At 35.5% G+C, this 26737-nt stretch overlaps 1 protein-coding gene across 1 annotated transcript in view; it reads right to left on the bottom strand.

Annotated features, from left to right (window-relative positions):
- Nucleotides 1-16211, bottom strand: part of GUCY1A2 (guanylate cyclase 1 soluble subunit alpha 2) — a 407956-nt gene extending 391745 nt beyond the window's left edge. The window contains exon 1 of the mRNA XM_074304357.1: nucleotides 15641-16211. Coding sequence (XP_074160458.1) covers nucleotides 15641-15934 — 294 coding nt within the window. The 5' untranslated portion in view covers nucleotides 15935-16211. The remainder of the gene's footprint in view (nucleotides 1-15640) is intronic.
- Nucleotides 16212-26737: the final 10526 nt, after the last annotated feature.

Raw genomic sequence — 26737 nt, 5'->3', positions numbered from 1 at the left:
TTAAAATAATAACACTAATAATAGCTGATACTGGAAAGATGCTTTATAGCTTCAAAGTACTCCACAAAATTTATTGTGTTTAGCTCTCACTGAAATATTGTGAGGTGTCGTATAAGTTGTAAAAGTATTATTATTCACATTTATGGATAAGAACTGCAGGAGGTCAAGGGATTTCCCTAAGCTATGGAGTTGTTCAGGATAGTTAGAAAATGACTGATTTTAAAATCCAAAGACACATGTTAGGCCTATATCTGCTATTTATTAGTATAGATTAGTCATTGGATCATTGAAAAGTTAAATAAATCCATTGATAAAAAGTGTTCTTATCTATTAAAATGAAGATAATAGCATCTGAATTACCTTCTATGAGGGATTCTTGTGGGGGAAAATGAAACAATTACTAATTACATAATAACATTATTTATAAAAACTCTTTTAGACTTCCGGCCAAGATGGCGGCATGGAGGCAGACAGCTGCTTGAACTCTGTGTTTTCTCTCAGGACTTACATCATGACAAGCCTCCAAGTTAATGCTTGACCAGAAAAGAAACCCACAAATAATCACCAACAGAAGACATTCTTGAAATTTGCCAGAGAAGGTCTGTGTTTGCTCATGGAAGGGTTGACAGACTGGGCGCAGAGTGAGGGCAGGCAGCCAGAATGAGACAGGCGGCTCACACAGATCAGACCAGAGAGGGGAGGGGTACGATCGCTTCCGTTTCTGTGAAAAGACTTTTACTCCAGTGTAGATACTCTGTCTGGGCAGCAAGCCAGGAGCAGCGGAGAGGGTATAAACATAGGAGGTGAACAATAAAAGCCCAGAAAGCCAGCCTCTTGGGACCAGCCACGCCCACCCCCACCTGGAGTGACTCAGTGCATTCTCAGAGCCTCAGAACCTCAGAGCTCAGATGCAGCACACCCATCGCTGTCCTGTTGGTACCTCCCCTCTGCCTCCCTCAATCTATAGAGGAAGCCCAGTAACACCATCCAGCCCCATCCCCCCCAGAAACAGACCAATTGTTTCTCTTGTCAATTTGTTTTCTTCCATTCCACTCTGACAAAATGAACAAAAAATTTAAAAGGGCTCTAACTATTGACGGCTTCTGTATGGAGAGAGAGCAGACTTCAAATACTGAGGACACTAAAAGTAGATTGTCCCCAGAGGAATCCCCTAAGGGGGATATGAGCTGCTCCTCAATAAGTAAGACTCTCATAGAGGAAATCAAAAAGGCTCTCATAAGAGAGCTAGAAGAGAAATGGGAAAAGGAAAGGGAAGCTTGGCAAGAGAGCCTGGAGAAGTTATCCAGAGCGGATAAAGAGATCAAATCATTGAGAAATAAAATTAGCAAATTGGAAAAGGTAAACAACTCCAAGGAAAACAGGATTAGTGAGCTGGAAAAAGAAAACAGCTCTCTAAAAAATAAAATGGATGAAATGGAAAAAAATTCCATAGAAGAAGAAAACTCACTTAAAAACTCAATTGGACAATTACAAAAAGATATAAAAAAGTGGGTGAAGAAAATACATCATTGAAAATTGGACTCAAACAAGTAGAAATGAATGATTCAAGGAGAAACCAAGAAGTAGTCAAGCAAAACCAGAGAAATGAAATAATTGAAAAGAATGTCAAGTAGCTTATTAGAAAGACAACAGACCTGGAAAACAGATCCAGGAGAGACAATTTGAGAATAATTGGATTCCCTGAAAAATCTGAGGAAAAACTGGAGACTGGACACTATTTTCCAGGAAATTATCAAAGACAACTGCCCAGACGTTCTGGAAACAGAGGGTAACATAGACATTGAAAAAATTCATCGATCACCTACTGAAAGGGACCCTAAAATCAAAACGCCAAGAAATATATTGGCCAAGTTCAAGAACCATCAGGCAAAGGAAAAAATACTGGAAGCTGCTAGAAAAAAGCAATTCAGATATGGAGGAGCCACAATAAGGATAACCCAGGATCTAGCAGCATCCACCTTAAAAGAACGAAGGGCCTGGAACATGATATTCCAAAAAGGCTAAGGAACTTGGTATGCAGACAAGAATAACTTACCCAGCATCGTTTTCCAGGGAAGAAGATGGACATTTAACGAAATAAATGAATTCCATCTATTTTTGATGAAAAAACCAGACCTACATAAAAGGTTTGATCTTCAAATACAGAGCTCAAGAGATTTCTAAAAAGGTAAAAAGAAATTTTGAGAACTATTTTTCTGCCATAAAGATAAGTAAAGAACACATGTATAATTTGTACTAGAAACTAGAGGTGAAAAGGAAATTACATCATAAAAAGGGTAAAGTGGTGGTACTACATCTCATGAAGAGGCAAAGGTAATCTATTATATCTGAGAGAAAGTAGTGAGGGAGATGAACTTAGTGTAGTAGTATCTATCAATAGACATATTCGATTTATGGTGAAACTTTTTCCACTTCATTAAAAAGTAAGAGGGAAGGAGTAAGCTAAGGGGAAGGGAATATAGAAATTGTGAGAAAAAAGGGTAAAATAAGGGGAGGAACTTTAAGGTGGGGGAGGGATAATAAAAGGGAGGGCTGTGAAAAGCAAGTGGTGTTCACAAGTTTAATACTGGGTAGGCAGGTAAGAGGGAAGGAAAGGAGAAAAGCTTAAGCAGAGGTTAACAGGATGGCAAGCAATATAGAATTAGTCATTCTAACCATAAATGTGAATAAGGTAAATTCCCTCATAAAGAGGAAGCAGTTAGCAGACTGGATTAAAAGCCAGAATCCTACTACATGTTGTTTACAGGAAACACACCTGAAACAGGGTGATACCTTCAAAATAAAAGTAAAAGGGTGGAGCAGAATCTACTATGCTTCAGGTGAAGCCAAAAAAATAGGGGTAGCCATCCTCATCCCAGATCAAGCAAAAACAAAAATTGATCTAATTAAAAGAGATAAGGAAGGACATTATATCTTGCTAAAGGGTAGCATAGATAATGAAGCAGTATCAATATTTAACATATATGCACCAAGTGGTGCAGCATTTAAATTCTTAAAAGAGAAATTAAGAGAGCTGCAAGAAGAAATAGACAGCAAAACTATAATAGTGGGAGACCTCAACCTTGTACTCTCAGAATTAGATAAATCAAACCACAAAATAAATAAGAAAGAAGTCAAAGAGGTAAATAGAATACTAGAAAAGTTTGATATGATAGATCTTTGGCAAAAGCTAAATGGAGACAGAAAGGAGTACACTTTCTTCTCAGCAGTTCATGGAAACTATACAAAAACTGATCATATACTAGGACATAAGAATCTCAAAATCAAATGCAGTAAGGCAGAAATAGTAAATGCAGACCACATTGCAATGAAAATTACATTCAATAAAAAGCCAGGGGAAAATAGACCAAAAAACAATTGGAAACTAAATAATCTTATACTAAAGAATGATTGGGTAAAACAGCAAATCATAGACATAATAACTTCACCCAAGAAAATGACAATAATGAGACATCATACCAAAATATGTGGGATACAGCCAAAGCAGTAATAAGGGGAAATTTTATATCCCTAGAGGCCTACTTGCATAAGATAAAGAGAGGGTCAACAAATTGGGCTTACAACTAAAATTGCTAGAAAAGGAACAAATTAAAAACCCCCAGACAAACATGAAACTTGAAATTCTAAAAATAAAAGGTGAGATTAATAAAATTGAAAGTAAAAAAGCTATTGAATTAATTAATAAAACTAAGAGTTGGTTCTATGAAAAAACCAACAAAATAGACAAACCCTTAGTAAACCTGATTAAAAAAAAGAAAGAGAAAAAGGAAATTGTTAGTCTTGAAAATGAAAAGGGAGAACTCACCACTAATGAAGAGGAAATTAGAACAATAGTTAGGAGCTACTTTGCTCAACTTTATGCCAATAAATTCGATAACTTAAAAGAAATGGAAGAATACCTTCAAAAATATAGCTTGCCCAGATTAACAGAGGAAGAAGTGAGTAGTCTAAATAGTCCCATCTCAGAAAAATAAATAGAACAAGCTATTAACCAACTCCCTAAGAAAAAATCCCCAGGACCAGATGGATTTAGATGTGAATTCTACCAAACATTTAAAGAACAACTCCAATTCTATTTAAACTATTTAAAAAAATAGGGATTGAAGGAGTCCTATCAAATTCCTTCTATGACACAGACATGGTACTGATACCTAAACCAGGTAGATCGAAAACTGAGAAAGAAAACTATAGACCAATCTCCTTAATGAATATTGATGCTAAAATCTTAAATAAGATATTAGCAAAAAGAATTCAGAAAATCATCCCCAGGATAATACACTATGATCAAGTAGGATTTATACCAGGAATGCAGGGCTGGTTTAATATTAGAAAAACTATTAGTATAGTTGACCATATTAATAATCAAATTAATAAAAACCATATGATCATCTCAATAGATGCAGAAAAAGCATTTGATAAAATCCAACATCCATCCCTACTAAAAACGCTTGAGAGTATAAGAATAAATGGACTATTCCTTAAAATAATAACGAGCATATATTTAAAACTGTCAGTAAACATCATCTGTAATGGTGATAAACTGGAACCTTTCCCTGTAAGATCAGGAGTGAAACAAGGTTGCCCACTATAACCATTACCACTCAATATTGTACTAGAAATGCTAGCTTCGGCAATAACAGCCGAGAAAAAGATTCAAGGAATTAGAGTAGGTAATGAGGAAATCAAACTATCACTCTTTGCAGATGACATGATGGTATACTTAGAGAACCCCAAAGACTCTGCTAAAAAGCTATTAGAAATAATTCAAAACTTTAGCAAAGTTGCAAGATACAAAATAAATCCACACAAATCCTCAGCATTTTTATACATTACCAACACAATCCAACAGCAAGAGACACAAAGAAAAATTCCATTCAAAATAACTGTCAATAGTATAAAATATTTGGGAATATATCTACCAAAGGAAAGTCAGGAATTATATGAGCAAAATTATGAAACACTTGCCACAAAAATAAAGTCAGATTTAAATAATTGGAAAGATATTGAGTGCTCTTGGATAGGCCGAGGGAATATAATTAAGATGACAATACTCCCCAAACCAATCTATTTATTTACTGCTATACTAATCAGACTCGCAAGAAATGACCTAGAAAAAATAACAGAATTCATATGGAACAACAAAAGGTCGAGAATTTTAAGGGAAGTAATGAAAAAAAATTAAATGAAGGTGGTCTAGCTGTACCTGATCTAGAACTATATTATAAAGCAACAGTCACCAAAACCATTTGGTATTGGTTAAAAAATAGACTAGTTGATCAGTGGCATAGGTTAGGTTCACAGGGCAAGGTAGTGAATAAAAATAGCAATCTCGTGTTTGACAAACCCAAAGATCCCAAATTTTGGGATAAGAATTCATTATTTGATTAAAACTGCTGGGAAAACTGGAAATTAGTATGGCAGAAATTAGGCATGGACCCACATTTAACACCACATACTAAGATAAGATTAAAATGGGTCAAAGATTGAGACATAAAGAACTAAATCATAAATAAATTAGAGGAATATAGGATAGTTTACCTCTCAGACTTGTAGAGGAGGAAGGAATTTGTGTCCAAAGGAGAACTAGAGATCATTATTGATCACAAAATAGAAAATTTTGATTACACCAAATTAAAAAGTTTCTGCACAAACTAAACTAATGCAAGCAAAATTAGAAGGGAAGTAACAAATTGGGAAAACATTTTTACAGTTAAAGGTTCTGATAAAAGCCTCATCTCCAAAATATACAGAGAATTGACTCTAATTTATAAGAAATCAAGCCATTCTCCAATTGATAAATGGTCAAAGGATATGAACAGACAATTTTCAGATGATGAAATTAAAACTATATGAAAGAGTGTTCCAAATCACTATTGATCAGAGAAATGCAAATTAAGACAACTCTGAGATACCACTACACACCTGTCATATTGCCTAAGATGACAGGGACAAATAATGATGAATGTTGGAGGGGCTGTATGAAAACTGGGACACTGATGCATTGTTGGTGGAGTTGTGAAAGAATCCAACCATTCTGGAGAGCAATCTGGAATTATGCCCAAAAAGTTATCAAACTGTGCATACTGGGCTTATATCCCAAGGAAATACTAAAGAAGGGAAAGGGACCTGTATGTCCCAAAATGTTTGTGGCAGCCCTTTTTGTAGTGGCTAGAAACTGGAAAATGAATGGATGTCCATCAATTGGAGAATGGTTTTGTAAATTATGGTATATGAATGTTATGGAATATTATTGTTCTGTAAGAAATGACTAGCAGGAGGAATACAGAGAGGCTTGGGGAGATTTACATCAACTAATGCTAGTGAAACAAGCAGAACTAGGAGATCATTATACACTTTAACAATGATACTGTATGAGGATGTATTCTGATGGAAGTGGATTTCTTCAACATAGAGAAGAGCTAATCCAATTCCAATTGATCAATGATGGACAGAATCAGCTACATCCAGAAAAGGAACACTGGGAAATGAGTGTAAACTGTAAGCATTTTTTTTATTTGTTGTTTTTTTGTTTTTGTTTTTCTTCCCAGATTATTTTTACCTTCCGAATACAGTTCTTCCTTTGTAACAACAACAGCAACAAAATTCGGTTCTGCACATATATATTGTACCTAGGATATACTATAAGATATTTATTATGTATGGGAATGCCTTCCATCTAGGGGAGGGGGTGGAGGGAAGGAGGGGAAAAATTTGTAATAAAAGGAAGTAAAAGGGATAATGTTGTAAAAAAAAATTTCCTATGCATATGTACTGTCAAAAAAATGTTACAATTATAAAAATTAATAAAAAAAGGAAAAGAAAAGGTATATAAAAAACTATTTTAGTCACATATATTTGAAAATTAACAAAATTTAAGTCTTTTTTTAAATTCAATTCAATAAAGTTTTAAAAAACTCTGACATTTGCAAGGATTGTCCTAGGCAGGAGAGTTGCAAAAACAAAAAAGAAACAGTTCCTGCTCTCAAATAGTTTCTTCACTGTCCGGGGGAAAACATAGCATTAAAAAAAAAGAATAAAAAATATGCTGTGGGACTTGTTGAGGCCATCTCATACTTTTTTATCAAAGAGAGGACAGTCAGTCACAACTCAAGTACTCACTATGGGGTTTAACTTGAGGATATAACCATAGGTAACCTTACAACAGGATCCAGGCTATTCAAACAGGATCTAGACCATTCAAAATAAACCTTTGTTTCTACATACCCCTTTTTAAAAAGAGCGAACTATGTGACTGCTCCATGGAAAGGCACAACAGCAAATGAGTGGAACCTCCCACTGCCCTAAAAAGACTAAGGGAAAGTGGTCTCTTCTGATTGTGTGTATCCACTGCTTTTCCCACTCTTTCCATCACTTCTTTTACTTTGCCTTCATTTCTCCCTACCTCATCCCATTAACTGAAAGCTGTTTTTACATGTTGATTATAGGAACCATAAAAGAGACCAGCGTTTGTAACATTCAAACTCATGTATGGAACAAATTGAGAGTGCAGGTAGCAACAAATCTTAGTGTGAATAGGGAAAGAACTGTGCCAACCCAGAGAGCAAACTGATTATCAAAATTTTAAATGAATACGCCTGCTTATGTTATAGTTAAAAAAAAAAAAATAGACCCTTTGAAAGTTTGTCAATCAGACAGAGATAGAAACTGAATCACCCAGTCTTCTTGTTGATTTTATACAGGAATTTACACTTCATAATCCTAGATCTGCTAACCCAGTCATTTAAGGAAAGTCTTTGTAATTCACATGGCCCTGTTCCTAACAAAGATTTCTCTCTTTGATTATCTTTTACCTCAGCCAAGTTATACTAGATATGAGTCATTCAGATGGGTATATTAAGCTCTTCATGATGCCTAAGTACTTTCCATTCCATTTACAAGATATAATAAATATAAAAAGGTGGTTCTTCAATACCAATAGGAAAAAGATACTATTTAATTAATTTTTTTAAACTTTATTCTGAAATTCCATTTAAAAGTTCTTGGTATAAGGTCAAAACAGGCATAAGCATTTGAGCATGTTCTCCTGTCATGTGAATGCAAATCTAAATACTGTATTTGACATAACCAAACATATCATGAAAGGGGCAAAAATAAAAAGTAAAACTAAATAAACTTCCTTAATAATGTGAAAATAATAGGCTTTGCTATAAAAATCAAGGTTAGAGCAAAGGTTCTCAAGTGGAAATTTAAAGGTTTGGGCTGAATCTCTAGATCACACTTCCTACAAAAACTGAGAAAAAAACTGAAGTCCATATGGCAGCCACATGTTGCACCTAAAAATATTCTCACAGCTTAGTACTGGAATACATGATGTTTAAATTGCTCCTAAATGTGTGTATAATTCCAATAGGAATGACTAAAGCTCTTTAAAGATGTACAGTGGGCAATATACTCCTTCAGAAAAAAACAACTATTTTACTGCCACATTCAAAAAAATTGTCGAAGGTATTTGCTATTCTCATGGAGCGTGTCCAGAACAGAGTACAAATGGAAGGGTAATCCCTTACAAATGATGAGGTCTTTTAGATTCTCCTCAGTCAGTCAGAAAAGAAGCATTTATAAAGTACTTACTGACACTGTACTAAGTACTAGAGATACAAAGAAAGGCTCCTAATTGAAGAACACAACATACTGATTACAGCAACTTCAGAACATTACAGAGGATCCTAATGAGATCTCTAGTATGACAAAAAAAGTTAAAGGTAACTATCTACACAGGAAATACTAAGTGGAAAAAGGATGCTATTCAGAAAATGGCTTACCAATGTATTGATGTCTCATAGAGCTGGAATATGAGCTTATAGATCTTTGACAGGAACTGACTGAGGAGAGATAATAAATTGGACATAGAGTTGAATAGGAGAGAACAGAGAGTAGACTGGCTTACCTTTGGGGAATTGAAAAATGTTTTTAATATCCCTAAGCTTTTCCCTGAAACTCAGAATCATCTTTTTAATATTTTTTACTAATGGAAAAGTGATATAGCAGTAGTAAAGGATGATAATTGCATAGAGAGCTGGTATGTTTCTCTGATAGCTACACAATATCTAAAGGTATAAAGTAATACTTCTAAACTACTGAGTCAAATCATGGTGAGGACTTCCGGTTTGATATGAACAACTTTTACACAGGATGAGACAATATGACATAGATGAATTGCAATCTGTTTTGTTGCTGGGTTATTCACAATAATGAGACTACAATCCTATTCAAGTATTCAACAACAAAAAAATTCTTTAATTTTTTTTACTTTTCTTTCAGCTTCATGTAATATCTCCATATACATTATACATCAATATTAAAAAATATATATATCCACATGTGTATACAGATATGTATATATGAGTATATAAATGTTTATATAACAGCTTTTGTTGTCCTAAAAGTTTTGGTGCAGTTTTGAGTTTTGATAATTCAAAAAACTTTTTAGATTACTGTGTGTGGCACATGTGTGTATGTATATATGTATATGTATATATATATATATAGATATATATGTACATATATATCTATATATATATATATATACACGCATGTTTATATACATGGGCAGTAATCCTAAAACAAATATGAAAATGACAAGAGACAATAAAGATTTGGAGAAAAAATACATAATGGAACAAATATTCTTCCCACACATCTCATAGTCCTTCAAAGCAGATAAATTATGTGCTGCAAGCATAAAATATGTATAGCTAACTAATGTTCATTTATTTCATTTTCCAATGTCAAAGTTAATCATCTGGACAAAGGTTTAACAATTAATCTAACAACAAAATACTTACACAAGATAGCACACTTACGTAAAACATATATAACATCAGTCTAGGTAATTGCTTCTTTTCACAATTTAGGATTTCCTGAACATGAATAGACAACATTTTGTATATTACAGAGAAAAGACTTTGTGAATAATAAAGCAGTTTAAGTAAGCAATTTTCTTTTTCTCTGTTTATTCAATATTATGCTATTTTAAAAATACATCCATTCTTCAAAATGTCTACCTCTGGTTATTTTTAACAAAGAAAATGTGGAAATTATTTTTATGAGTTTGTTTATTCTTCAGTAACTTGATGGGAATATTTGAATCTGAATCTTTAAAAAATAACAGCAATAGACAACATAGTAAAACAAGTATTCAATTGTTAATTTGTTTAATTGATTGAAACATAATGCCATCTAAAATGTGGTATATTTCTGTATATGTATGTCTTGAATGTGTTCATATATATGTATATACAGACATGTTTATATGTGTGTACACAGAGTGCATAGTTTTGATTAGTTGATTTTAGCACATCCTGTAAATCTTAATAGTAAATAGCTAAAAAAATATATATTTTCAAAACCATCAAAAGAGATAGATTATTTAAAGATGTTCAAATATGATTGACTTAAATTAATAAAATTCAATAACTTTCAGGATCACTGTAGCAAGTGATGATAGATATGTCTGTATATATTAGAAATATATCTTCCAACATGTACAAAACCAAAAACCAATAAGCCACCAAAATAGAACTTATCCAAATTTTCAAAGTGTAACAATTCTCTTGCTGAAATTAGGTATCAAATTTTACATTCAAAATAGCAAAATCCAAACTGGATTTACTCTAAATACACATTAAAATAAGCTATATGTGTTTTTAAATTACTTTCTCATTACTTCTATGCTTATTGTATTACTTTTCCAGGTGATGCTAATCTATTCATATCTCCTATTAAGAGAGGCTAAATATGATCTTATTTATTCCTTCCTTCCATTTTTGACTAAATTCAAGTTGCTTTTTCTAACTGCTGAAGACTTTTGCTCCTTCAATATTAATTCCTTTTCATCTTTCCTTCTTGGATGTTCTGTATGGGTTTTCTCTCTTAACATCTTTGCTTTGCTCAACCTGCCAATCTTCCTTTTATGATACTTCTATTTCTGTAGATCTTCTCTCTGATGACTCCCAAATCCCTCTGCTTTAGGCGGTACTGTACCAAAAGTACTATTAGTTTTTGTCTTGCAAGGAGTACCTAATAAACCTTTTCTGATCTCATGGAATATTTCTCAGTAGCCAGCTGACCTTGTAGGGCAAATCTAAAATTAATGCCTAATGCCAATGTTCAAAGTTCCTTAATGTGTAAAGAAAAAAAATTGAGAATAAATGAATTACTAAATTCACTCTAGATGTGAAAAGCCCAGCTGTTTCTCCATATGTGTTCCTAAGTATTAAATTATTTCAAATTAAATAACTTCTAATTCAGTTTTCATTTTTAATTCAGTCCTGTAGGATTTTTTTATGGGAACAATGATGGCAAAGATGGTAATGATAATATCTGTGCCCCAAGGAATCATGATGAACCAAGTACAGAAAGTTACTTGCGCAACTATAGGGTTTTTCATCATCATTATCATTAAAATTTATATATTGTTTTAAGGTTTTCAAATTATTTTACAATTTTTTTATTTTATCTTCACTATAATCATGGAAGTTATTATCCTTATTTTACAAAACAACTGAGGCAGACAGACCCTCAGAAATTTGCCCAGGGTCACAGTATTGGAGACTTCATTTAAACTGAAGCCTTTCTAACCCCAAATCCTAGTACTCAACCCACTGTGCTATCTTTCTTTTCACAAACTTCTTCAAGGGAGTTTCCCTTAAAATAAAATTGACAAAACCTTAAGCCTTGAATAACTGAGGAAGTATATTTTTAATGGAAGATACACTTATGGTGTAAGATAAAGAGCTGGAAGACCTGAATCAATCATGAGTTACTTGTGTACCTTGGAGAAATCTTTTAACTCTGCAGTGCCTCAATTTCCTCCTCTACAAAATGAGGATAATATACCTGCCTACCAATCTTCTAGATGAATAGAAAATATATCAGTTAACATGCCAATGTGGCAATCTTTACTCAAATCATCTCAAAATTATGTTATCCATTATCTATTAAGATTATCCTATAAACCCATTGTCCACTATAGAGCATATTTTTTTTCTGTGTTGGTTATATTTATGATTACCCCTTTAATAATTCAAAAAGTTAAGTTTATATTATAAAAAGACTGTGCTGCCTTTGGATGTTTATCTAGTCAATTAAATAACAATGATTACACAATTATACACATACATATACATATACACATACACAATTATAGATGAGTCTCTCAAAAGTACTTTGAGTTGGAGACTACAGATAATATTGTCTTCATTTAATAGATGAGGAAACTAAAGTTTGGAAAGGATTGGTGAATTCAATAGTTACATAGCTAGTAAATGAAAGAGCTAGCAACTGACACTGTCTTCCTGAGTGCAAGTAGTGTTCTTCCACTATACAATGATATATTAGTAATAACAAGATGACTGTGATCAGTTCAGTTTGCTCATCCATAAATTGGAGATAACTTACTGATCAAGCACAAAAGGGCAAAGAAATCAAGAATGGGGAAAGTGCTATAAAAATCTAAGCTACTAAAACATCTTCTGAAAAAAATCTACAAGATTCTCTCCTGGGAATAAAAATAAAATGTTGCTGAATCATTTACTAATATTAACCACTTTCAATTATCTTATATGCTAATTAAACTCATCTCCTTTTACCTACTTGCTTTCTTCAGTATGGCTCCATTAGAGGAAGAAAAGAGTTATCAGAGCCCACCACCAATCATTTCAAAACATAACATAGGAAATGGCCAATAGTGCCACCATATTAATCCCTATAAATCCAAAAGTAAAAGTAAGGTGGTTATCAGTATCATTCAGAAGCATTGGAAAACTCCGTTGCAAGAAAAAGAAAATGCCTGGGATTTCTATGAGCCTCTTGGAGAGATCCTGTTTTCTGTCTGAGTCGGAAAATGAAATTGTATGATTTTCTTATTAACACCTTCAATAGAACTTTTTGGGACAATGCATTCCAGCTTGCAGAGCAATAAGAAACTGAAGGGAATAGGGGAGCTTGAGTAGCAAAATCAAAGTAGATTCAAAACTTAATTCATTCAGACTGAACTTCAATGACTCTGGTGGGGACACCTTTGGCCAACTAATACTAATTAGGCCATTATTCAAAAGGACTTAATGTTCCAAATGAGACTTTAAATGGCTGCTAAACATCTGCTAACACAAACAAAACTAAATCATGAATGAAATAGTCATACATATCTTGTAAAAAACCTGCATTTTGAAAACATTCCTGATACTAAAGTTTTCCTATTTGGTACATATATTTACATTGGCATCAATGAAAGTCAGTGAATAATGAATTCTAAAGATTCCCATTGGTTCTCATTCTTCTGTTAAATATTTGACTTCTTACATACCCCAAAGAAGTTGTTTGAGTGGTTTTAGGTAAGAGTGTCTTGGCTTACTTTTGAGTCTTTTGTAAATTACTTCTTCCTAGGCAATCTGGGATAACTGTAGAAAGGCAAAATGCTTTTGAAACAAGTCAAACATTTATCTTAATCAAAATGACAGTAAAATCACTATATCAAAAATCCATTTCTTTTGTGGAAATTTAAAACTTCTTCTATGAAGAGTGTGTAAAAAAAACAAATGTTTTTCTTGTTCTCCTCCTTGTATAGGCATAAATCACAGGAGTACAGGTTGCTATTTGTGTGTCTTAAGCTCTTTTCTCTGGGCTTCCACTTTTGATTTGTGACCTAACATCGCCCCCCAAGGCTGTGCACTACTAAGCTGATGTTCTTATTTGAGAATTGTACGCTTATTTCAATCCATTCTGGAGGAGAAAATAACCTTGCTTAGGTTTTATGCATGAGTTTTTCCTTTCAGAAGTGGAAATTAGTTAAATTAAGAGAAAAAAATAATAAAGGGGAAGGAGATGAAGCATTTTCATAGATTTTAAATAAAAGTTTCTAATAGTTCTTCATTATTTCCCCTTGCTTGGAGTTCTATAATGAATTACCAGAAGCTTCTGGACTCCAGGCTAATCTAGACCTCTGAAACCCTGATTCCTCAATACTCTGCTGCACCACATCAATTATCCAAATCCCATAGCTCCCCATCCTCCCACAGGACTTAAATTAAGCCAAATTGTATATGTATGTAGCGTTCAGGCTTATTATGGGCACTCAGGTGATTTCTAAAGCAACTGCAAGTATTTGGACAGCAAGGAAAAGTTCTTTTCAGTCAGGAGGCTGGTCTGTGCTCAAGGCCAAGATGACAAACAAGCAAATATTAGAGAGAAAAAGAGAAGAGAGACTGAGTAGAGCATTGGAGAACTCAAGGAAACACAGAATGTGGTTCTCTCTCTCTCTCTCTCTCTCTCTCTCTCTCTCTCTCTCTCTCTCTCTCTCTCTCTCTCTCTCTTCTCTCTCTCTCTCTCTCTCTCTCTCTCTCTCTCTCTCTCTCTCTCTCTCTCTCTCTCTCTCTCTCTTTCTCTCTCTCTCTCTCTCTCTCTCTCTCTCTCTCTCTCTCTCTCTCTCTCTCTCTCAACTCTCTCTTCTCCTCTCCTCTCCTCTCCTCTCCTCTTTGCCTTGCTGCATTAGAGTGGGTGTTTAAGGAGTGGATACAATAAGAGAAACTATATAATTCAGGAGGCTTTGTTATCTAGAGAGTGATCTAGAGTTATTTGCCAATAAAAAAGTATGAATAAGAGCTGGTAAACTCAGAAGGAAAAGGACCGACCAAGGAAGAAGACTCTTCATAAATACTGAATAGATTTTTTTAAGGATTTCAGAGACCAGGAAAAATCTGATGTTAATTTGAGATGGAAGATAGAGGAATCTGAAAATAGGGAGCTATAGGACATATCCAAGGAGACATGAAGAAAAGATATGAGAATGAAAGTGGAATGAAAGGAGAGAGACGACATAAAAATAATCAGAAAAATTGGGGAGATTACCAGAAAGGAGACCAACATGAAGTGAGAAAGATGTAGCACTAACTCTCCAACTAAATGAGAGCTATGAAGGTGGGCAGACTTATGGATAGGTTAATAAAAGGTTTCCAGGACAAGAAGCAACTCCTTAAAGTAATTTGGGGAGAAAATAAAACAGCCTGAATAATAGGTGTGAGATTCAGAAAAGAGAAGCTTGATCCACAGACAGATAGAGGCTGGTAAAGAATAGTAAAAACATTTTCGGGAAAAGGATGTTTAATAGTGGATATGTTAACAAAAGAATGTTTAACAATAGGGAAATTAAGTGAGTAATGGAGTAAGAAGACTTGGATGAAGGAAGTAGTTAAGGAAAAGCTCATAAAGTTTAGGGGGTGAAAAGCAGAAGTCCTGGGATGTTAGAAAGGTAGCAGGGTGTGAAGAACAGGGGCACCTAAGTCTTTAGGTAACAAATTTCAAAAGGGTTGTAAATAAGAACAGCCCAAGAGCTTGATGAGAGACAAGAAGACAATGATCATGTTCCCCGAATTTCGTATCATTCTATCTTTTCAAAATTAGAAGCTTTTAAATTGAGAGAGATGGAAAGCAATGCAAAAGTACGTCAGGATGGAAGGTCCCGCTGCCCCCTCCAGTGGTCGAGTTTGTCCCATAGCGCTTCATCCACCCTGACCCCAGCCCCAGCCAACTTTCCCCACTTCCCCTGTGCCCACCTCCCTCCCTTTCCCCCGCCCCCACCCCTCTGCTGCCAGGCGCTCACCGTGGGCGCCGTCAGGCGGCTGATGCTTTCACCCAGAGAATCCAGGTTGACCCGTCTCCGGCGCTGTGCACGCCTAGCCCCTGCGGTCGCTGTGGCAGTGACCGTAGCCGTGGCAGTGGCCGTGGCAGCCGTGGCTGTAGCGACTGCATCGGGCTCCTGAGGGCCGGGAGGGCTCCGGCTGCCGTTCCAACAGAGCTTGGACAAGGGACATTCGCTCTCTTCCTCTGGGCTGGTCTCCAGATAGTCCGATCCCAAGGAGCTGAAGGACTCAGAAGAAATCTTTCTTCGAGACATGCTGCTTCTGCTTCTGCCTCTGCGGCTATGGCCAAGGCTGTACAGAAGCGTGTCGGGAGAGCGGCAGCTGAGGCGCCGGTGGCAGTGGCGGCGGCGGAGGCGCCGGGTGGCACTGGGGACCGCGAACCTGGTTGACAGAACTAGATGTGCCGCGGCCGCGCGGAGGTACCAGCGGGCTCAGACGAGTAGCAACTCCAGGGGCTGCGGAGCCCCGCAAATCTGCAGCTCATGGCGGGAACTTCTGGAGCCTTGGTCACCTTCTCTCTTCCGGTAGCTCAGTAGTACCTCGACTCTGGCTGTGGTGGCGGGTGCTGGAGCTGGGCTTTCCGCCTGCTCCCGCCTCCTCCCCTGCTCCCGCTGCCGCCACCACGGCCGCTGCTGCCTCTAGCCTCAGCGCATCTTCTACCCCGGCTGCTGCTGCGCTCTCGGGGAGGGGGGCGTGAGGGCGGTGGGTGATGTGTGTGTGTGTGTGTGTGTGTGTGTGTGTGTGTGTGTGTGTGTGTGTGTGTGTGTGTGTGTGTGTGTGCTCGCGCTCTTGTGTATGTGTGCGTGTGTGAGAGAGAAGGGCGGGAGGAGGTTGGGGGACCTTGTGATTTTGAAAGCAGACGCTTCTGCTACCCCTCTGTCTTCCTTTTTTCTCAATCTCCTCTCCAGTCTTTTTCTTCTTACTCCTTCCTTCTCTCTTCTCACTCTCCCCCTTCCTTCTCTTTTTATCATCTCCTCCTCCTCCATTCCCCACCCCCATCCCTCCCTTCTTCTCTCTCCCCCCTCCCTCCGACGGTATCACGTGTCGCCATCAGACTCATTTGGAGTCTTTCCCTAGCTTGTCGCCACATTTCAGAAGCAATGAGGACACTCTCCCCTCCCCGACGCCCCAACCCCCCGGTGTTTAACTCTTTTTTCCTCTTTTTCCCTCCCAGCTGAATAGGCTGAGACTGGGGATACGAGGGGGTAGGATGCAGACCTCAAGATAAAAGAGACCCCACACCCAATTTTCTCTTGACTATACTATTTAAAAAATCTCTGAATTCCTACTTAGGAGAGACTTGCCGGGAGTAGAGTTAACTCTTGGGCAGGGCATAGAAAGAAGTAATGGGGCGGGGGGAAGAATTGAGGATAAAATGGAGATAGACTAGGTGGAAAGTCATTGGAGCAAAACTGACACAACCATCCCCTCCATTTCAAAACGTCAGAAAGAAAGTCCCCAAGGACTAAATCCCTCAAATTGAGTGTGAGAATCTGAAAAGACACAAGAAAGGCACTTTCTTGGAGCAAGGAATATTTAGTGTGTGATTGAAGTTAGATGGAGACTAGATTGGTTTGGAAGTGAGTGGACATTTGATTGCATCTTTCTCGGATCTTGCTGCCACACTTAACAGGTGAGAGCAGAAGCAGAAGGAAAAGCGGTTATTCACTTTAGGATACTTCCATTTCCCCAGTAGTCACCTGTCGCCCCTAAAATTGTTGAACCCAGAACAAGGAAGAAGGGAACAAAGACGTTGGTACAACTCTTGGCAAGGACCTGTGCTAGGGACTAGACTGTTGCACAATCAGTGCTTCGTCTTGCTGAAGGGAGAGCTGGAGAGGTATGGAGCCAAAACCTGGGCCCTAAACTTGGGTAGCAGATTCTTTAGGGAAAGAGCTCTGAAGCTGTTACAGGAACTCTCACACTCTGAACGAGTGCTGGACAGCTCCATTTTCTTCTACCTGCTTCATATTTCCTTGGCCACTGAGAAAAGATCGAACATAGCTCCATAATGTTCACTCACTTCTAGGTAAGGGAAAGGAAAAAGAGGCCAGGAAGGTAGAGCTCTTTGATCACTCTCCTTTTTTTTTTTTTTTTTTAAGTCTTCAGGTAAAATCTCTTTGTGTTTCCAGTGAATGTAACACAGAATGATAACGTCTTCCCTATTTGATCACTATGCACTTGGTTATGTACTCACTTCACTCAAAATGTTGTCATTGTTAACAAGCACTGCTAATAAACACCTACTCAATGTTGCTTTCCATTTCTCCCTGAAAAACATTGACCTACTTTGACCTTGATCAGGGTGACTGTGAAGAAAAGTATTCTCCACTACAGTCAAATAGGTGAGTGTCCTCCATGAAGAGTGTAGCAGCTGAAACAACTATCTTAACAGCAAAAAGAGAAGAAAGCCCCATCAGAAGGCCCAGAAATAAGTGTTATGGATTAAAAAGTTTGCTTTACCATATCTGGCAAACAAAATTATTTGCCTGACTTTGCCAATAATAACTTATATTCATATATTCTCTTTTGGAACTTGCAATGTATTTGCATACATCTTATTTGGTCCTGTCAGCTAATTAATGCAAGTATTATTATTTCCATTTTACAGACAAGGAAAACTGGGATGTTAAGTGACATTTCCAAAGCTACACAATCAGCAGATGGCAAGACAAGGACTCCAACCTGGGTTGTCTTATTCTTGTTCCTCCCATAACACCTCAACTGCTCTCAGATATACTGTTGTCTTGAGCTGAATATGGGGAAATAATTTTCCTAAGCTCTCCTTTTCAAATTTAAAAGTAGAATTTAATTAAATTATGATACTGCTATATACTTTATTTTCAATTAATTTTGTATTATTTCCAATGAAAGTCATGCATAAACTATATTTTTCTATGGTTAGAATAGGCATCAATATGCATTTAAAAATGTTTGCAGGTTTTGTCTTTGCTGAATAGTTGTAAATAGATGCCTTGAAAAAAAACTCAGTAGAGAGTAAAATGCCAACTTTAGGAAAGTGTTGAATTTTCTTGCTGTGCTATATCATCTGGAACACAGCAGCCTGCAGGCCGTAATTGCCTTTTTTATTCTGAGTGATGAACTTCAATTGTCATGTTATCTTATACTCACATAGAAAGGCTGTGCCTTCCACATTTATTCAGTGAATTATTTTTGGACACACATGATACAGCATGACAATAGTCATTGACCTTATGGTTAAAATGAAAACTGGGACTCTTTAATTAATCATCTTAGTGTTTTTCTCAAAGTCAAAATCACTAAATGGAATGTCATGAATCTAACATGTTTCTAATCATTGCACGAGTTCTAAGTAACTAATCTTTCTCTTCAGGCTAAGTTTGTTGTCAACAATAACTTTAAATCTATGAATAAGATGTATATGTACACATGCACAAACCAGCTAAATCAAAACTTTTAAGGGCATAAAGTCAAATTATTTGCTGTTTGTATACTTTACCAGACTATTATATGCTTTACTAGAAAAGTAAAATTTTTTACTGTATTTCTGATTGCAAATATATGGAGAACTGGAAGATAAGTATAGTTCCTGTTGCTTTCTTGTATAATCCTATTGATGTGTATAGTTAACAGATCATAATTGAGGGAAGACTGTGAAATAGGATTTGATAAAATATTTTTAAATTCTCATCACTTGTAGTAAAATTTCCTATAATATGTGAAAATAGGAAAAAGAGTTAAAACATTAGAAGCAAGTAAAAAAAAATTATCAGTACATCAAAAGACTGAGTGAATTAATATTCTGGACTCTTATTTTAGATAGATAGGTAGATACATAGATGTAAATATAGTTATAATTTACTTAAACCCATACAAATGGTAACTCATTCATTGCTTCGGTAGGTTCTGGAGATATTGGAGTTTACTGTAATAAAAGGTAAAGAAAATTATTCCTTAAAACACCATCCTGCATTAAAAATGGAAAAATTGGAATTGACTTTCCTACTGTCTCAATGTATATCTAACTACATTAATCTAGAAAATGTCAGTGAGTAACTGTCTCATTAATGCAGGTCCAGGTCTGCACCATTTTGGCAATTTATAGTCTTAGAACTAGTTGCCTGAAACCTTACAGGTTTTCTAGGGTTATACAGCAAATATGGTGAAGAGGCCAAACCTGACTTCAGATCTTTCTAACTTCAAGACCAAGCTCTCTATCTACTATGCCAACCTGTCTTTTGATGATTATCTAAATACTTTAAATTTGATAACATTTAGAACTTATATATTGAAACCCTCATTTCACAGTTGTAGAAACTGACAGTTGAAAGTCTGAACAACTTGATAAAAGTTCCATATCTATTTAGTGGAAATGGATGAATTAGAATACAGAATATTTGACTTGCCTCTCAATGTTCTTCCTGATTATCTCCTCATGTGGGAAGAACTCTCTTGGAAAACAGTTCTTTCTCGCCTTGTGATCATTCCTCCTCTAAAAGAGAAAAATTGCTCTAGTTTTGTATGAGGGAAATTGATTTGTTTTATCAGCTTTAAATAAAAACTGCTATTATTCCTTGGCCAGAATTTTTTATATTACAAAACTGGCTTTTTCTCTAATTCCTTTTTCTGTCAAGAAAACCCTTAACATTTGGTTAGGTACTTCCACAGCTTAGCTCCTCCACAAGTTCAGTATATGGGGAAATGTACTTATATCCAAACTTAATATAAAACTAAGAACTCATAGGAAATATGAAGGTAACATTAAAGAAGTTTCCTGTGAAGATTTGTTGACTGTTCAGGTTCTTATCTGGGGTAAGTTTTCCTGAATCTTCAGCTAAGATGATTTTCTCATCCCAAACTAATGCAAATATTGTCAAATACATATTCCCTTCATGTGATCTTTCATCAGCTGATCAATTATTCATTTTATATTCCCCAATATACACTTACTTGAAGGACCTTGCTATGGCTTTTTAACATATTTACCAATTTTTCAATACTTAAGTAGATTAATGAATCATTGATCCCATTGGAAGAAAAATTGTAGCTAGATGGTCCAGTGGATAAGGATAGGAAGACCTAAATTCAAAATCAGCCTCAGACATTTCCTAGCTGTACAACTGTGGGCAAGTTTTTAATTTTGACTTCCTAGGTTTCCTTGACTATAAAATGAAAATCATAATAGCACCTATCTCACAAAGCTGTTGTAAAATAATATCTGTGCAGAACTTAGAACAGTGCCTGGAACATTATAGATGCTTTATAAATCTTTTTCCCTTTACTCATTCCCCCCAACATGGGTCCTCTCTGGATTAGTACAGACTGTACTCTGTCCATGTCTTCTCATCTTGTGCAATTATTATCTATGTTTTTTTCATAAATCCTTTTTAGAGAATTAAATCAAAATACATGCAATCTTTTAGGTCTTTTGTCTAATTCTTTTGTATGTTTGGGAATGGGAAGATAAGGATCCCGCACACCTCTGTTGGAAATTCCCAGTATTGAAACTTCCTCCACTGATATAGTTCAACTCTATAACTTATATTTCTCTAAGAAGAAAGTTCCCTGAAGCTTTCAGAGACTAAGCAATATGCTACTAGTCAAAGAGTATAGCATCAGAAGCAACACTTGAACCCTGACTTCCAAGACTTTCCCTCTATACCAAGTCTGTTTCTCATCCAATTTAACCCATTTAACTCACTTTAAGCCTTTGCTACAAAATAACCTTATGCATCCTGAATTTTGTTGTCGTTCAGTCATTTTTTGGTCATATACATCCCTTCATTACCTCATTTGGGCAATTCTTGGCAAAGATAACAGAATAATTTTGCCATTTCCTTCTCCAGCTCATTTTTTTCAAATGAGGAAACTGAGGCAAGCAAAGTTAGGTGACCTAAATGGAGTCACACAGGTAATAGGTGTCTTGGATTGGATTTGAATTGATTTCTGATTCCAGACCCAGGGCTCTATCCACTACATCACTTAGTTGCTCCTTTTTTCCTTAACACAGTTGCCTTTTCTAGTGTGAACTTAAACATACTATTCAGAATTCCCAGCCCCTAGGTAATACTAATATATTTAATAAAATTTCTTAAATTAATAAATCATATATATTTCTGTATAGCACATGTATACTTGCACCTAACATTTTTTAAAGGAAAGAAAAGAAACATAAGTGAAGAAATAGCAAACACACCTACATAATCCTCAGGGAGTCATTCAATGATGAGAGGAATAGAGGAGTCTGAAAGGTCAGCTAATTTATTTCTCTACTATCCTGGACAAATTATTTTCAATACTGTTTTAATGAGATAACAAAAATATTAGAATCTCCCTCAGTAACCCATCTGATGGTTAACAACTCTCACTGCCAGGAAATGTGTCCTTAAATTGAACTTAATTCCAATGCTAGGTATGAGAGAAAGAAAGAAGCAGCACATCATCAGGTCTTCTTAAAAAATAAATATGATTTCAGCGTACATCCTCCCATTCCATCTAAACCTTTGTCTAAACCCCATGAACCATGTGCTCTTGTTCTGTCTTTAGGGAGGTAGACAGAACTGATCTCTTCTTTGTGAAAAAAAAAAACCTTTTATCTATTGGAAAAAACAGTTTTATGTCACAGGAAGCCCTAGGCATTCATGGGAAATAGATTCCAGAGCACAGGCTCTTAACCATTTTTGTGCCATGGATGCCTTTGACAGGCTATGCTCCCCTTCTGAGAATAATATTTTAAATGTATTAAATAAAATGCATAGAATTACAAGGAAATTACTTATATTGAATTAATTTTTTAATTAAGCTCATGGATTCTAGATTAAGAATCTCTTCTCTAGAGAATCACAGAATCCTAGATATAAGTCTAAAAGGAAATTTAGAGGTTGTCCACTTCAACTTCAATTTTAGACATAAAAAAATTGAGGCCCACACACAGAAAGTGATTTTCTGTTCTACTTTTCAAAATTCAAAACCAAGTCTGAGTAGTAATCTCACCCTGGAATGTTCCTTAGCATCTGGGGCCTCTTAATCTTGGAACATCCATGTTCCTCTGTAAACTTCTCACCTTGATATATCTTTTCCCTCATACTTTTTAGGTACTTTTTGTGACTCAGTCTGACTCTTCATGAATCTATTTCAGGCTTTCTTGGTAAAGATATTAGAGGGCTTTGCCATTTCCTTTTCCAGCTCACTTCACAAAAAATAAAACAGTCAAACAGGGTTAACGGACTTGCTAAGGTTCACACCGCTAAGTGTCTAAGGACAGATTTGAACTGAGGAAGATGAGTTTTCCTCACCCCAACTCTAGTGCTACTAGATGTTCTACCCTTCCCACACACTGTTTCCTTTTTCCTACTGGTACTCGAGTTCTTCCTGAGGTTTCCATGTTGGGTAAGGGCTCAGGTGAACCAATGCTTGTTTTCCTACTGAATGTCAAAAGATTTTCCATACCGCCTCATCAACCTTTTTGTGCATCATCTTCTCCCATTAGATTGTATATCCTTTCTTTTTTGGTCGTATTTGTATCCCTAGTGCTTAACACAGTGCTCAATGCATAGAAAGTGCTGAATTGTATATTGCCTTGTCTTGTCCATAATCACACATTCAAAGCCAATTTAGAATCCAGGTGTTTTGTCCCCATATCAGGACACTTTCTTAGGGGAATACTGTAGTAATTATATGGTTGAAGAAAAACAAAAGGAAGAGCAGCAATAAAGCAAAAGTCTGACCTTTTAAAATTGTTTTTCTTTGTTTTTGTTTTTATAACCCATTTGCTTTTTTGATATATTCCTCCATTATCCAATGAGTTTTCCCTTGCTATAAAGATGAAAAAAGAAAAGAAAAAAAAGTTTAGTGAAACCAAGTAATATTGACCTAATTTTATTCTACTCCTAAAAATCCCCTCCTTTGTAATGAAGGGAAAAGGGTTTTCTTTATTTGTTTCCACAAGTACAGATAATTCATAAAAATACAAATATATTCTACTGAAAGTCTAATCTAAAATTTACTGTATTAAATACTGCAAGTACTCTCTCTGAGCTCCTTGTGTCAGGCTGCCTATATTTCCTTCACAGGGACAGATAGGTTTCTTAGGGGTAGGGAAGGTATTTTTTTCCTGATGTCATTGTTCATGCCCCATTATGGATACACACATACACACATATGCTGTTAGACATCCTACTTGTGTTCTACTTCCATTTATTAAGTTAATATTAATTCACTTTTTAAAGATATATTTGCCTTAAAGGTATGGCAAGAAGAGAAGTATAAACATCCCCCCCCTGCAATGCTTTGAAGAAACCCTTATGGGACCTCAGTCTCTTGGGAGAGTGGGCTCAAATTTAATGCAGTTTCCACACAACTTTGGTTCCACCAAGCTCATATTCAAATGTATAATTGCTCCCAGATGAATCTGCAGTAGCAACTACTATGGGAATGGGTCCCAACATTCATGTAATTATTTGTTCCTTGAAGAATCAATGGTACACTGGCTATAAAACCCATCATAAATGTAGATTATTGGACCAATACATTGTTCCCTGATTGCCTCACATATACTGATTATTGTGTTCTATAAAATAAATGGAATCATCATTATTTAGCAAAATGCAGTCATAAATAACCTGCCCTACCTTTCCATACCATTGTAATCTGGTCTGCAATTACCCTTTGGGATTCAGTTCAAAGTGTTATCACAGGGGGAGGGACCCAAAATTGTCACAGCAAGTTGCCATGATGAAGGACTTTTCATACAACCTTAGCTTTCTCTTCTACAGGTTAGTAATCTTAATTCCTTTAGCATTTCTTCATAGTCATAATTCTACAATTTTTTAATCTCTACAGCTTTATTCAAAATTCTCTTAATTAATGGAACTTAAGAACAAAGGACAATACTTAAATCTTCAGTGTTGTTTATATGGGAAGGTTACCTTGCCAACATGTTGTTTGTTTGTTTTTAATGTACACAAGCATTCCTTTGACTTTTAAATCTGTAGTGATATATGTTATATATATATAATATGATCATAAGTTCTATAATAATAGAACTATAGGGAACTATATTATTAAAAGAACTAAAGAGAGACCTCCTGCACATTGGGTGGCTCTTCTATGAATCATTTCTGAGAGGACGTGGACAAGAATTACATAGGATTAGTGTAGAAGTGTAGAAGGGTTGTGATCTATACTAATCAAAGGAGAAAGTCCTGTTATCATCTTGCCCACTAAGACCCTTTCCCCCTCCCTAACATTGTTGCACATTAACAATTTTATACAAATTTTAAAGAATTCCCTCTTTCATTCCCAAAATAAAGCTTTGGTCTTTATTTTCTTCAACACTCTGCTCTTTCCTACATCATGATAGAATTCATCAAAATGAATATGAACAAATAAAATAATCACATCAGTTGTTGGTCACATTAATAATCAATAGCCAACAAATGCCCCACATTCTTCCTTCATTCTATGCATTCCCTTATCCCATTCAAGTACTTATGTGGCACAGTAGCTAGAACTCTGGCCTGCCTGAGGATCTGAAGATTTGAGTTCAAATTTGATCTCAGATACTTACTAGCTGTGTGACCCTTGGCAAGTCACTTAACCTCTGATTCTCTTGATTTTGTTAATTGTGAAGTGGCTATTATAATAGCCCCTACCTCCCAAGCTTGTTATGAGGATCAAATGAAATATCTTTAAAATGCTTAGAAGTGTCTGATATATATTAGGTGCTTAATGAGTATGTATTGCTATCCCTGTTTTTTAGTACATGCATTTTTTCCTAAAGCCTCCCAATTTTGAAACATTATTTCCTCCTACATGTACCAGGGTGACTTTTCTTTTCCTCTGCAAAACTTTTCCCTGAAATTAATTCCCCCGAAAATCTTTTCTTTAATTACCTGAGGCTGTTCTTTGCCCAGTGTCGCCATGGGGAGAATCCACAACATTTAATGGAAGAAAAAAGGAAACATTTCAACTCAATTGTATTTGGTGAGCTGCTTACCATCTCCCTGTCTTTTTGTAACCTAATTCGTCTGTCTCCTCTATTCAATTATAGGAAGAAATCACATCTTCGGGGCTATGTCTTTATTATTCAACAACTATAACAACACACTTGACAACTACTCATAATAAATTTTCATTACCAATAAGAATGTGATTTGTAACTTTGTTAATAGACATTTATTCAAATATTTTAATTTGTAGGAAATCTATTATTTAAATCTATTTTTAACAATCCATTATTTAAATATAATTTGTATTTTTATTAAAAATTCAATTTGGGAAAATTGCTAAAAGTTTCTAAAGTGTCCAAATTAAGAATAAACTTTTATATTCTTTTTCACAAAACACAAAGAAAGATCATATTAGTAAAATGTTAATAATGGAATATCCACCTCTGTTGCTTATTATTTTGAGTATCTTGAACAAGACACAACCTTCCTTGGTTTCATTTTCTACATCTGTAAAAGTGAAGTGGTTGGACTATATACTTCTGAGGCTGCTTTCAACTCTAAATCAGTCTTCCTTTTTATGAACACTGATTTTATATTATATTTTATGTGCATTTTTATGTTCAATATACACTTTTAAAAAACCAAACTACCACAGCAGTTTATGGTTTCATTTATAATTCATTTTTTTTAATTTTGCATTGCAATACTTTTGTTTGTTGATAATTAAATTTACAATAAAAAGGAAATTAAAAATGTTACTCCTAAGAATGAAAACATGGTAATTGTTTAAGCATTATTGGCTTAACATAAGCCACAGTACTAATTTTCTAAGTAAAAGATTATAAGAAACAATTGATGATAATTAATTTTAAGAATATAAGCATTTTTGTTTCTGATAAAGAAAAATCTGCTTTAATTAGCTTCAATATTTTTATAATTATTTTTTTCTTTTTCAGTCTATGAAACAAAGATAATTTAATTGTATGAAGATAACAATATCATTCTGTGACTCCTATATTCCTAAAGTTACTCATGCTACTTTTCGGCTTGAAATGCTTAAATGTTGGACTAAATTTATTTCCAAAGAAGAAAGTGACAAAAGTAGCTTTAGGAATTTGGTGAGTC

This window comes from Sminthopsis crassicaudata, chromosome 3, assembly GCF_048593235.1.
Source record: "Sminthopsis crassicaudata isolate SCR6 chromosome 3, ASM4859323v1, whole genome shotgun sequence".
In the NCBI taxonomy this organism is placed as follows: Eukaryota; Metazoa; Chordata; class Mammalia; order Dasyuromorphia; family Dasyuridae; genus Sminthopsis; species Sminthopsis crassicaudata.
This window is presented reverse-complemented; position numbering and strand designations above follow the sequence as displayed.